This window comes from Anser cygnoides, chromosome 1 (assembly GCF_040182565.1).
Source record: "Anser cygnoides isolate HZ-2024a breed goose chromosome 1, Taihu_goose_T2T_genome, whole genome shotgun sequence".
In the NCBI taxonomy this organism is placed as follows: Eukaryota; Metazoa; Chordata; class Aves; order Anseriformes; family Anatidae; genus Anser; species Anser cygnoides.
The window spans coordinates 193514606-193528918 of NC_089873.1; the positions used below are offsets into that span (position 1 = coordinate 193514606).

The 14313-nt window shown below is 42.6% G+C and overlaps 1 protein-coding gene across 3 annotated transcripts; it reads left to right on the forward strand.

Annotated features, from left to right (window-relative positions):
- The first annotated feature begins 1085 nt into the window (after window positions 1-1085).
- On the forward strand, window positions 1086-11563 carry GJA3 (gap junction protein alpha 3). Of its 3 annotated transcripts, none has more exons than XM_048047062.2 (3): window positions 1086-1503; window positions 7839-9344; window positions 9862-11563. In XM_048047062.2, the coding sequence occupies exons 2-3, from the start codon at window positions 7856-7858 to the stop codon at window positions 10041-10043; spliced, it is 1671 nt and encodes a 556-aa protein (XP_047903019.2). In that variant the 5' UTR covers window positions 1086-1503; window positions 7839-7855; the 3' UTR covers window positions 10044-11563. The 3 variants fall into 3 exon arrangements, with proteins under 3 accessions (XP_047903019.2, XP_066845883.1, XP_047903020.2); XM_048047063.2 differs by lacking the exon at window positions 1086-1503 and adding an exon at window positions 1516-2816; XM_066989782.1 differs by having other exon boundaries at window positions 1087-1503; window positions 7839-9992.
- Window positions 11564-14313: the final 2750 nt, after the last annotated feature.

The following is a 14313-nucleotide window of genomic DNA, read 5'->3' on the forward strand; positions in this document are numbered from 1 at the left end:
GTCCTCTGCAGGGATGCTCTCAGTGAGTTCTTCTCCCAGTCTGTGCTCCTGTCTGGGATTGCCCCAGCCCAGGTGCAGCACCTTGCATTTGGACTTGTTGAACCTCATGCAGTTCACGTGGGCCCAACTCTTAAGCTTGTCCAGGTCCCTTTGGATGGCATCTCTTCCTTCTATTGTATCAACCGCACCACTCAGCTTGGTGTCATCTGCAAACTTGCTGAGGGTGCACTCAATCCCAGTGTCTATGACATTGATAAAGATATTAAACAGTACTGGTCACAGGACAGACCCCTGAGGGACACCACTTGTCACCGGCCTCAACTTGGACATAGAGCCGTTGACCACCACTCTCTGGGTGCAACCTTCAGTCCAACTCCTTATCCACTGAATGGTCCACCCAACAAATCCATATATCTCCAATTTGGAGACCAGGATGTCATGTGGGACTGTGTCATCAGCCTTGCAGAAGTCCAGGACCGACATTGGTTGGTCTTCCCTTGTCAACTGATGCAGTCACTCCGTTTTAGAAGGCCACCAGGCTGGTCAGGCACGATTTACCCTTGGTGAAGCCATGCAGGCTGTCTTGGATCACCTCTTTGTCCTGCATGTGCCTCGACATTGCTTCCAGGAGGATTTGTTCCATGATCTTCCCAGGCACAGAGGTGAGGCTCACCTGCCTGTAGTTCCCCAGGTCCTCCTTTCTACCCTTTTTAAAAATGGGAGTGATGTTTCCCTCTTTCCAGTCACCATGGACTTCGCCTGACTGCCAAGATTTTTCAAACACGATGGAGAGAGGCTTGGCAGCTACATCAGCCAGTTCCCTCAGGACCCGGGGATGCACGGCATCAGGTCCCATAGACTTGTATGTGTTTAGTTTCACCAGGTGGTTTCAAACCTGCTCTTCGCTTACAGTGGGAGGCTCTTTGCTCCCTGAGCCTCCATTTATGGATTCGGGCTTGGTCTGAGGGAAACAAAACCAATTCCTTTGCGCGAATAACTTGTATTTCGGATATATCTAAAGCACAGTGGCGGGCAGCGGGCCACCGGCGGGCTGGGGGCCGCCACCGTGCGGCGCTGCTGCGCCCCGCGACATGGCGGCGGTCGGTGCCCCTCACGCCCCGGCGCCCTGCCCTCTTCCACCGCCGCCCGGGAGCGGCGGCCGCTGCTGACAACGGTGTGCCGGCCATAGCCACGGAGCGGCCCCGGGACGGCGACGGGGCCTCCGGGGCCCGGCCAGGCTGGGGAGGGAGGCGGGCGAGGGGAGGGGGAAGAGGGAGGGACGGGGACCCGCTGCTGCCGCGGGGGCCCCGCCGCGGGCGGGCGGCTGAGGGCGCGGCCAGGCAGCAGGTAGGGAGCGGCGCCCCCCTGCTTTCTTCCATAGCCCGAGCTAAAATTTGGGGGCTTACTGTGTCTCCCCCCGGGCCCGGTTAAACGAGCAATGATCGGACGCTGTCCGGGCTCCCCCCGAAGGAGTTCGGCTTTCGCTAATTAAAACAGCCTCGCGTAAGTAGGGCGGGCGGGGGCTCACGGGCTGACCCGCCGAGGGAGCCGGTTGGGGACTGGTAACAGGGGGAAGTGTCCAGAGTTCATAAAATACCTCGGGAAATGCAGGGGAGAGGGGGGAGCCGGATTTTTTTGTGTGTCAGGGATTGTCACAGCTGTTGCCGTGCAAGGGTGTGTGTGTAGGGGATGTTGTTTCATCCTTAAGGGTTCCCGCTAACTTTTGAGCATCAGTGTGCATTGCAAGCCACTTTTACGCTAGGAGAGCAATGAAATCCAAGACGTACCGCGGAGGCAGACTTACGTCCACCCTTGTGAATGGTGCCACACAGAATGACAGCGTTACTGAACATAACCCAAGCTGCTTCTGATGTTTCATGCAGTGAGCTCTGATTTACCTGACCGATCAAGGGTTTCACCCGATCATGGGGAAAACACCTAGCTGGCCTCCCTCGGGCCACACAGGGACCAGGCTTTTGCCTCACTCCGGTCACATCTGTGGCCTGAGAATTAACCAAAAACATGCCAGTTACTCACTTGTTCACTTGGGACTCTAAAGGGATGCAAAGTATTTTAAATGAGTAAATGCTCTTTAAAACTCTTCGGAAGGTATTTATAGCTCGATTAGGCAAAAGTTGGCCAGTGTTAGCAGGAAGGAAGGTTGTGTCATTTTTTTCCCCATAGGCAAAAAGAGTATCAGAGAGGTATTTTGGGTCCATCCCTGACTCGCTGAAGAAATCACATAAGCCTGGGATGTTATTAGGAATCCTGAGTGTGTGTTAGTTGTGTAAGAGCCTGACATAGATGTGAAAAGGAATTGAACTGAGTAGCCAGAACAGCTAGAGTTTCCCTTTAAGGGAACTTCAAAGGGAAAAGGGAAAATCCTACCAGAGCGGTTCAGAATTAAACTAGAAGAAAAATTAATTCATTTCCATAAGACAAAAATGTACTTTAAGAAGTTTGAACAGGGTATCTGGCACTGCCTTGCAGTTACTGTAACGTGCCTGAAGTCCCATCGTACTTCAGCCTGTCTTCTGGGTGCCTGCTTCTCTGTGGTGAAAAAGGGTCTTGAATCTTTGAACTGCCAGAAAAGCTCGTCTTTCCTCTGTACATCTGGGGCAGGGGGTGGGACGCTCCTTACTGTGCAGTTTTTAGATCCATGTGGCTGATCGTATGTGGACACCTGACAGATCTGTCTCATTCATGCTTCACTCACTCGGGATGTAGGGACTGTCCCCCTCACGCTCGACGGCTATTCCGTAGTGCCCACTCTTCCGTAGCTTCACACTCTTCTCACCTTTCAGAGTGTTTTATTGGTAAGTCGCTGTCTTTTAATTCCAAAGTAGAGCTCTTAGGTGGCATTTCAGTATGCTGGGGAAGGAAAGGGGTTACTTTCTGTTCCTGTCGTTTTTCCTGTGAGCAGTGAATCTGAGCAAAGGTTTGCTATGCCCAGGAACAGAGGAGTTTAGCAGGTGGAGTGTAGTTCTCCTCCTGGGCTCCTTGCGCTTTTGCTTTACTCAGGACAAACTTTCACTGAAGTCAAGAGGTTTTGCCTAGGATTTAAGGAAGGGGCTTCACAGTAGTAGTGAGTTTAAAACGGGATTTTTTTCTCACAAGTGTTTAAAATGTGATGAAAGTGATAATAGAAGCCTCTGAAACTGTTACACTGTGAGCATAAGAAAGATATCTTTCAAGCCCTCATTCAAAATAAGTTTATAAAACAAATTATGAAACTTCAGCTGTTGTGTATCATATATTTACATGACCAAATACCATTAGTTTTCACTGGGAATTATAGTAGCTCATTCTGTCCCTCCAGATCTTCCAGTTTGTCTGGAATGACACAGTCCACTGCAAACTTTGTGCAAAGTGACTACTACTTTCATTGGATATGGATTACCAGAGACAAAAAACTGATATGTAGTTACTTGATCTTTTAGTGTAAAAACAAGGAAGTATTGCAAGTTGTGTTCTCTTTTAACAGCATTTTTTTTCTCATACTGGTTTGTAAAGCCTAGGTAATTTGAAGATAAAAACCCAAATCCCAAGATATTACGGACTACCACAAGAAACGAAAGAAAATGTGGGCTGAATTCGTATTCTGACAGAGACATGTGTTAGGTCTCAAAATAATTGCTAAAGGACTTTTTTAGATATACCCGTATTACAAAATCATAAACACACCAGCTGTCATAACCTGGTAGTATATGCAGCCTAGCTGTGTAATTTTTTGTGTGTATGTATATATATATATATATGCCTATAAAAATATACATGTATGAGTGAAATTATAAATGAAATATTTTATACACTTGACAGTGATAAACCTCTTCTGTGATGGGGTCAGAAATAAAAATAGAGGAAGTACCTGGCAAGTTATAAATGCCAGATAATTATTTCTCTCCTGTAGAGGGATATATTTGACATCATGGCTTTTAAAATTTATTCTCTGTCTTGCTCATTCTCTTTGTCACACACACAAACAAATGCAACATCCACAAAGTCTGTTCGTGCTTGTACTAAACTTGGTAACTAATGGCAGAACATTGATACTTAAACATAATTCTATGCCATTTTTTATGACCTGCCTATTTTTCAGTTTCTGTCTCAGCGGAATGATTTTTTTAAGTGACACAAAAAATATACAGCTCCCAGTTCTTATGACACAATCCCAAGGTGCATGAATTCCTAGCTTTTCATACTATTGAATCAAATTGTTTTCTGAGACAGATTCTCTGTCATTCTTTTGCAAGCATTTCTCTAATAATTTCATGAAATACATTTCATGACAGATGTTTCATTTTTTAATCTGTATTTTTCCAATCACAGAAGGAAAGAACGTCTCCCTTCACAAACCATATATGAGGTTAGGACTAAGCAATTTCCTGTCTTTGTATTTGAAATCATGACCAACAGTGCTGGAAGTAGTACCATGCAGCTGAAGTTTAATACTACAAAAGCAAGCTTGGAAATGTTCTCAGCTAAAATACTGAGTAATGTCTGTTTAAATTTAAATGTAGGTATTTTGTTGTTGAACTCAATGGTGACTACTCAAATATTCCATGAGGTCTGTGAGCTCTTGGATTTAGTCTGATGTCATTTAATCATTATTTATATCAAAACACCCCTTTAAAATGGTTGGTGTTATTTTTGGATGCATTACATTGGCTTTAGGAATTACTCACTGGTTTATTTATTAACAATGAAGGGAGATAAAGGACCTGGATTTCTTCAAACCCTCTAGCCATTGGAGCTAAGTATCTTTGCGTTGTCTTTGGAAATTATGTCCTTCCCATATTTTGGTATAGGTGATACAGGTTTGTGGTGAAGGCAACGATTGCTGCAGTTATTACTGAGATGAACACTGAGGTTTTCACCTCTGTGCAGTTTAGATGCTATGAAGTATCCACTCTCTTCTTAAGGACTTTTTGTCTGTGTACTGCATGGATTTTCAGACTTCGATATAAATCTTTTATTAATGTAAGCAATTAGAATCCCTTTTAAGTATATCCTTTGAGAAATGCATCATTGTGTCATACCTTTGGTGTCCTGAAGTATCTCAGACTGGGCATTGTAGCAAAAAGGGAAAAAAACATCTTCAGTAGTATTAGTGGATGGAGAAAGACTGAAAATAAGTTAGATTCCTTTGCTTTTTACAAATTATTATTTTTGTTCTTCCACTATTCAGTAGATAATTCTTCCAAAAAGCACAAAAAATCCCACTTTAATTGTAGTGAACATTGCTTATTGATGTGTCCATATTAAAAAAAAAGACAATTGCTGTCTGTTCACCTTACACTGCATGGATTATAATTTTTCATGAGGTTAGATTGACTTCATTTTGGGGAACAACAGAAAGTGTTATCTCTCTTCGTTAAGAACAGTTTGCGGCACCTAGCCCAATGGAAGCAAGGGTGACCATGCTGAAAATGGACCAAAATTTTGAAGATAAAGAAAATTTGGTGTGCTAAATTTTTCCAGTCCAGAAGCTTTCTATTACGAATATTAGTAACCAAAGAACAAACCTTAATTTTGACTACTTATTACTTGACCCTTCCACTTTGCGTATCTGGGCAGAAAACAAAGAGCGAGATAACTTAAAATGATAGAATAATGCAAAGGACAGAAGATAAATGAAGTGCTGAATTTGGTATTATGCTAAATTTCTTGAATCCACCCAATATCACATTATTCCTTTTGCTGTTGCTGTTGCAACAACTTTTACAGTCAAAATAAGAAAATTACTGAACAACATTAAGATAGAACTAAACTGATAAGATTGAGAATAAAAATTAAAAATCATGTAAAGATACTAAATTAGTGTTAAAGAAATAGAATATCCTAACAAAGTTTATGCAGCCTTGGGTTAATATTTTGAGAGAGAAAAATACATTCTTTAGAAACACCTTGAATATATTTCCAAAAAAAAGAGAAAGATTAAAAATTGTTTTGAGACCAGAAGCATTACTGTACAAAATCAGTATATTAATACCATAGTTTACAATTTATCACGCTGTGCTGGAAAAGGAATTCTATAATATTAAAGGCAATGTGTTTTTGTAGGAAATCAAATATCTATTTTTAGATAGGGAAGTTTACGCTGAATTAACTTTCTGAGGGTAAAGTGTATTAGCATTCCGGGATTTTCAAAAATGTTGCTTTTTGTGTGGAAGAATACTACTCTGCAATTACAGGTATCTCAGTTCCTCATAGTAAAATCAAGCTATACAAATATAACAATATACAAAACTAACAAAATAACTACTTTAACTGACAGCTTCAAAGATGTTCAGTACTGACTTTGGAAATGCTTCCTCTTGAAATTCAGCAACACTGTTGCTGGAAATCACAATAAATTAAATACCAAAAATATTCAGTTTTTTCACTGGTAATTTGTTACATGTAATGATGAATTCATTTTAGGAATTGTAACATACACAGGTATTTAGACAAAAAAATTAAGTATAAAGCTAAAAAGAGCAAAGTATAATTCAGTTATATTAATAAAAGTAAGTTGAAATTTTTAAAGGAGGGATGGCAGGATAATATCTTTTTTAATAGTGATTTTTCTTGCGTGTTGATTGTTGTATCTGATTTGTAATTACAATTAATTATTCCTGAAAATATCGAAGACAGATGAAAGTAAAGTTTTGTGGTTTGTTTTCATTTGAAGGATGACATCTAAAAGGTAGAAGTGTGTTTGTTAGGAGAATGAAATGTACTTCTTACATACATTGCAGTATGCTTACTTATATTCCAATTGAAAACAAGCCAGGGATAACAGAAGCAATACTAGCAAATTGTAGCTTGTTTCTCAGTTGAAGACAGCTGACAAGGAATCTGATTAAAAAAAAAATAAATCTTTAAAATAAAATAAAAAGTCTTTCCAAATCAGAATTGTGTCACTGACTAGAACCGAACGTGGGAAGCCCATCATATATGAATTATTGGAAGCCACTGAAAATATATGCCAGTTGTTTCTCACAGAAGTAAGATCATGTCATTTTATTTCTCTGTGCACAGTTGCTGAAGTGCCCTGAGCTATGGTGGTTTTTTTTTAGAAATAATTTTATTGATGTTGCAGTACAGTAACCACAAGTGGCAGGACATTAGGGAAAACAGTATAGAAACCTTTCCACTGTTCCTCTCAGAATTTGTCATTTTCCCCAATATTTTTAGATATTCCAATAATTCTCTTTCCAGAAATAAACAGACTCAAACATGAGTAAGCTTGGAGAACATTTGTGTTGATGGTGTACACATAGAATTAAACTGTACATTTGATAGTTTTTGAATAATCATCTATTTGTATAGGGTTAAAATAGCAGAGACCTGAGATACTACTAGTCCCCTGAATGCTATAATAAATAAATCCTGATAACAAAAAAAAGTTCGTTAGCCAAACTTTGTATCACACAGTGATACAAGTGCAGTCACTTTATGAGTAAGAATATTCTAATTAATTGAACCAATTTCCATCTGTTCCTTTCTAAAAATAGTCAGGAACAGCTAGAGGCATCTCAGGTGGAAGAAACAGAGAGATGACATTGTTCAAATATTTAAATGTAGTAGAAATTCTAGTTCTGAGTGTGTTTTGCCTGCCACTGTGTGTAGACACACCTGTAGTGGCTAGTGAGAGCACTGAGCATCCTGCTCCTGTGCTCCCCCAGACCCATGGCTGCCTGGGACGCAGGGTTTGTAATTCTGAGCACAGGCGTGCAATGTTCTGCCAAAGGAAGTGCACTTAAGAATGTCATTTGTCAAGGAACAATCTGTTCTGTCGCAGCATTGTGTAATTGTAAGATGTTTTAACGTTGCTCTAATTGCTCTTATTGTAGGTTAGAAAACTGGAACGATGGGCGACTGGAGCTTTCTGGGGAGGCTGTTAGAGAACGCGCAGGAGCACTCCACGGTTATTGGCAAGGTTTGGCTGACGGTGCTGTTTATCTTCAGGATACTGGTGCTGGGGGCCGCTGCTGAGGAGGTCTGGGGAGACGAGCAGTCAGACTTTACGTGCAACACTCAGCAACCTGGTTGCGAAAATGTTTGCTATGACAAAGCCTTCCCCATTTCTCACATCCGCTTCTGGGTGCTGCAGATCATTTTTGTCTCCACTCCAACCCTCATCTACCTGGGCCATGTGCTGCACATTGTACGCATGGAGGAGAAGAGGAAAGAGAAAGAAGAGGAACTGAAAAAGAAGGGAAGCGTCAAAGACAACAACTACCCAGGAGCAGCAATGTCTGGCAGTGGTGGTGGAGGCAGCAATAACGCCAAGGATCCTCCTGCCAAAAGGGGGAAAGAGAAGCTCCCAATCCGTGACGAACGCGGTAGAATCCGTATGGGGGGCGCACTACTCCGTACCTACGTCTTCAACATCATTTTCAAGACACTCTTTGAGGTGGGCTTCATTGTGGGCCAGTACTTCCTATATGGCTTTGAACTAAAGCCAGTCTACCAGTGCAGCCGCCCACCTTGCCCACACACCGTGGACTGCTTCATCTCACGGCCCACTGAGAAGACCATCTTCATCATCTTCATGTTGGTGGTGGCCTCTGTCTCCCTGCTGCTGAACATGCTTGAGATATATCACTTGGGGTGGAAGAAGCTCAAGCAGGGCATGACGAGCCAGTACAGCCTTGAGATGCCGATCACAACACTGACACCGGTCATGGTAACAGGGGAGACCAAACCCGTGTCCCTGCCGCCGCCGGCACCACCCGTGGTGGTAACAACCACGGCACCCCCTCCCGTTCTGCCTGACACCCGCGCTGTCACGCCGCTGCTGGCCCCGGTGACCATGGCACCGTACTACGCTGCGGCTGCTCCCAGAGCGCGGCCCCCCTCCAACACGGCCTCAGTGGCAAGCTACCCCGTGGCTCCGCCAGTTCCTGAGGAGAGGCACCGTGCCATCACCCCCACGCCCGTCTCCACTCCTGTCACCATCCCGACGCCCATCCCCACGCCTACGCCGGCCGTCATCAACTACTTCAACAGCAAAAACCATGCGCTGGCAGCCGAGCAGAACTGGGTCAACATGGCAGCCGAGCAGCAGGGGAAGGCTCCCTCCAGCTCGCCGGGCTCCTCCACCCCCAGCAGCATCCGGCGTCCCCTCCCAGAGCAGGAAGAGCCACTGGAGCAGCTTCTCCCACCCCCAGCCGGGCCACCCGTCGCGGCGGCCAGCAGCAGCAGCAGCACCAGCCTGAGCGGGGCGAGCGGCACCAAGTGGGACGTGGAGGGTGAGGAGGAGCTGGCGGAGGAACGGCCCGTCTCGGCCGCCTGCACCACCGTGGAGATGCACGAGCCGCCGCTGCTCGTCGACACGCGGCGCTTGAGCAGGGCCAGTAAGTCGAGCAGCAGCAGAGCCAGGTCAGACGACCTGGCCGTGTAGCGCGGTCGCCTCGGCGCAGCGGGGCAGGTGGCTGGAGGCAGAGCGGGCAGGGGAGCTGCCCCCGGGGGTGCCAGGCCCGGCGCGGGCGGGGAAAGGCCTGGGTTTCAAACTTTGACGCTTGCTGTTTTTTTGCACTCTGTGAGTTGTAGTGGGGAAAAATAACAACATTTTCTAATAGGTCAGGGGTGGCCGAAGTGCAGCCCGTGGGCCAGGGGACCAACCCCCCTCTCTTTAATGTCCGTGGCGGATCTCCCAAGGGCAGCCGTAGTGGAGGCCTGCACAGGTAGCAGGTGGCGATGGGAGCTGGTCTTGTGCCCCGAGGCTGACTTTGATTTGAGAAGAACATTGATACCCTTAGTGCCCATGTGCCTGCCCATCATCTCCTTCATGCCCTTGCCTTCCAGCCTTTTCACACAAGCTGTTCGTGAGCAGTCACCATGACTTATTTTCTTCCTCTTAAATCCTAATAGAGCCCGATGGCAAACACCAGGATGGCATATTGCCTGTTGGCACCCGTCACCTCTATGGAACAACTTGCCATGTTAAAGACCAAGGCGACGGCAGTCTCTTCCGTATAACACAGCTTAATGAAGCCTTTGTGCTCATGGCAAGTTGCCAGTGTGATCCTCTTGGCTGGGCAAAGTTTAGGTAACCCCTGTAATAGATTTTATCACTTTGAAGTTCATCTTTCTCCTTTATTTATTTATTTTTTTTACTCTTGACCTGTTAGGAAGTGTTCGGTTTGACCTTCTATCCAGTGTTTGCCAACCATGATCACACTATTTTTTTTAAGCCCACAAATACATTTCAGCATGTTTGATTATAATTTTAGATGGCTTCTGAAATTGCTTAGCAGAGGACAGGAATGTAAACCACACACCTCAGAAATGATTACACAGAACAATTTCTCTTCAGAAAGCAAGGATTATGATTTCAAGACATTGTGGCCCCATACGTTGCCTGTGGACAAACAATAGGATGAAGTACAGCTCTGCATTTTAGACTATTAGACACCAGCTTAAGTTTGTTGAAAAAAAGCTTTTTAGAAGTAAACTTGAGTGCATATTTTTAAGTATTTAAACATTTTTAGAGTAATTTTGATCTGTAGGTTTAAACTTACTTGGATGTGTACTTACTCATTTTAGTTTGATTTTTGATCTTACAAGAAAATGTAAGGGGAAAGAAACTTAACTAATGGTGAAAGTCCCAAAGCAACACTATTTCCTGTTATGATCTACCCTGTCCTTTAACAGCAATCTGTAGTGTCTGACAAGTCCGTAAAAACAGATTTAGACAACACTGTATTGCAGAAAAGGTGGCTAAAATATCTGGGCAACATGCTAGTGGCTAAAGGGTCTGTTTTGATCCCACTGAAGTCACTTGCAGAATTTCCATTCATTTTAACAAGGAGCAAGATTTGGGGATGGATCTCGCAGGCCATATTCAGTCAAAACTAAAATTCATACGGAGTTTTGGGAGCCAGAAGGAGTGTAGATTTGGGGCCTTAGATAAAGACATTAAAATCCTGCTTTTGAAAATCGTGCATTTCCCTTAAAAACGGGTGGAGGAAACTGCTGGGTACTTTTTTCTAAGGTGCAGCTTTCCTTTTAACTGACTTAGTCCTCCTATCCTTTGTGACAAGTACTCTTGCAGAAATCAGTCGGAATTTTGCATGCTTGGTAAGGCTGGTAAGAGTTTGGGTACAAAGGAACACAGGATTAGGCCCAACTTCTGTTCTAAGCAAAATCCAAAGGAACTGAAGCTCAGAGTCGGTCCTATGGCTGCTGTCAATTGGAAGCACTGTAACTGGAGAAGAGCAGTCGAACACACTGGGATAGCCCCTTGCGTGGTCAGAGTATTTGGCCTGGCAGTGCAGCCCTTCCTCGGGCGAAGCAGGGTCACCCTGTAGCAAACACTTAAAATTGCCAGTTACTCTGCTGTTAAATGTTTTCCTCAACGTGTTTATTTTATTCGACAATTAAAATATGTTCCCACCACTCAAGATTAAAGATTTTTTTTACTCCTTTTGAATAGACAGGAGTTTCTCATGGTCAGAGGCACTGTTCTGCAACCCTTGGGTGTGCTGTCTCCTGACTTCTTGACCTGCTTGTAGTGAAGCAGGTGAGAAGTCTTTCTGCTGCCACGGATCTTGGGGCAGACACTGCATTAAAAGTCAATGTACAGCAGTACAGTAAATATATCTACTATTAGGTGTTCAGCTTCGGGCATGCTCTTGTGAATTTTCTGTGTTATAAGCCATAAAACCCCTTTCTGCAAGAAAGCTAAAAGCTAAATCCTGCTCTGTGTTGTTTTCCTGCAACTGTGCTGAACGTAGAGGTGATACAGTTGCCTACATGTAAACAAAGGCAGAATTTAGCACTCAAAAATTTCAGCCGTATTAGCATCTATAGCAGCAGTTTTTAAGTTTTGGTAAATGCCAAATAATTAAATTGCTGCAAGAATGCAATATGCATCTCTGTGTTTTTGTACACCATAACTCAAGGGCTGTATTTTCCTTTCCTTTATGCTTCTGAAGAATGAAGCCAAAGTCTCTCTGGAGTGTGTTTCTATAAACCAGACCAACTGGAATATGTGCTTTTTTATATCGAGGCCTGAGAGCAAAACTGACTTTTTGTTTGATGGAGCCCTGTATCTTGCAGTCTGTAACTTACTGCAGCCCTTAAAGAGTGTCCCCTGCAGGACTGCATCCATATTGTATATAAAGAAATAAGAAGAGAGATAGTTTTAACTTAGGATCAACTGATATCTAGTCTGCCCTTTTGAATTAATGTGTGTGGTTAGGCCTGCAGAGAGTTTGGGTGCTTTTGTGGAATGTATGGTATTTTCAGGCAGAGTAACTACTGCCGGAAAGCTGTAAAAGATCTTTTTTTTTCTTTTTTTCTTTTTTTTCTTTTTCTTTTTTCTTTCTGTTCTGTTAAGTTCAGGGGGAGAAATGCAAGTCTTTTGCAGTCCCTAAGAGAAATCTGACAGAGCAGCCTCCACATCAAAGCAATACTAGTCTGAGAAAGCAAAGCTACAACTCACAGGTTGTGCTTTTAGGATCACCTTGTTTAAGTTCCACCAAATAACTCTACAGTGTCAAGCTTCTTGGTTACCTACAATTTTATTTGGAGTCCAGTAATTGCTTCTTCCTTTAAGCCCAGGTAACTGTTTCGGTTGAACTCCCTTTAGTGCTAACCACTCCTTTTAGTTGCCATGTCATGTTTGGGATCTGTTGGAAAAAAAAAATCCCATTGATGTGGCAGATTTGGAATATTTTAATTAATCTTTGTTCATGAATTATCATTGAATTCAACATATGTGAGTAAAGCATAAGGACCAAACTCTGGATTTGTCCTAATGCACAGTGTTAAAATAAGACTACAGATCTTAATTTGGAACTAATGGAAAAATTATGATAGGGCCTAATCCTTTTCACTCTTTTCCTGAATAAGAATTACAGATAGAAATTATTTAGTGTCTAATAAGATATTTTCAGTACATAGGTATTAGTTAATGTATCAAAAGGTGAGTGTTTCAATGATTAAAGGTATTTGCCCTGTTTTGGTATTAAAAAAGATTAGTTTGCTATCTTCCGTAATTCTGGGAAAAATGCACAAACACTCACTAACTTGCAGAACAGAGTCTGTTGGCAAAAATATCTGTTAATTTTCAAGTTGTTTACTCTTAGACATTAGTTAATCCCAAAGAGGGGGCTGGTAGCAAATAGTACTTTGATTTAGCCTGCTCACATGGCCATTCAAGCCACAATCCTGAAAGATTGTATTCACACCCCCAACCTGAAGCCAGTTATTGCGGAAGAGGAACAGAATCATGCCTGATCAATCAACCAAACAAAACAACTCAATTTTTTTTGCTCTTTTAATAGAATGTGGGAAGATTGTCTTAACTAAAGTGGAAAAAAAAAATAAAAATCTAAGGTAAACTATGAAGAAGAGAAAAAGAAAAAACAACAAAAAAAGATACTCTTTGAACAGGCTACCAGGTGTATGATGTGCTACTCTTTTTGCAGTGAGTCATCTCCCTGTTACTAGTTGACCTTGCTTTGAGCAAGGGGGTTGGACTAGATGACTTCCAGAGGTCCCGTCCAACCGCAGGAATTCTATGAAACACATTTTTGAAATCACTGATGGCAACATTACATTCTTCATAATAGTTTTACAAAGATGTAATAAAAATATATCTATACTGCACATAAATACATAGTTTCTTGGCCATGGGCACAGTTGATCTGTTTTCTGTCACTGAGCTTTTTAATTAGTGCAGCTGTCAGTTAATAGAAAAGAAAACCAAGTACAGATGATTTTAAACCACACATTTCTTCCCTTTCTATTTTGATTAAATGAAAACAGCCTGCTAGAACCTTCCCTTTATAAAAGTGGTATATTTTGTCTATGAAAATCAATCTCTTGGTTTTTCATAGATTAAAAAAAGTGCTCCTTGAATTTGTTGGTCCATGCTGGCATTGAAAAATCCTAAATCCTTGAAAATAAGTAGTATCCACTGATGAAGTAGATGAGCTGTGTTCTTCTCTGGTGTAATTTGGAAGCCAGTTGTGTGCAAAATGGTTCCAGGGATTGATTTGGCTCAGTATATTTGTCATTTATAAAGGCACATGGAGCTAATTAAATGTCTGACATTTTACAGCTCTTGAGATTATTTTCTGGTATGAATACATAAGTGTAGGATCGGTAAAATAATTAAGGCAAGCTTTAAAACTCAGATGAATACTTAGGTCCTTTTTCGGTGATTCATGGGACCACCCCCTCTGCTGATGCAAATTGTTGCATTCCGCTGAGTTTGTGTGAGTGATAACAGTCTGCAAAAGCTTGTCTGCAAAAGCAGAGCATTGAGCCCCCAGCTCATTTTATTTTTATTTTTATTTTTTTTAATACATACAC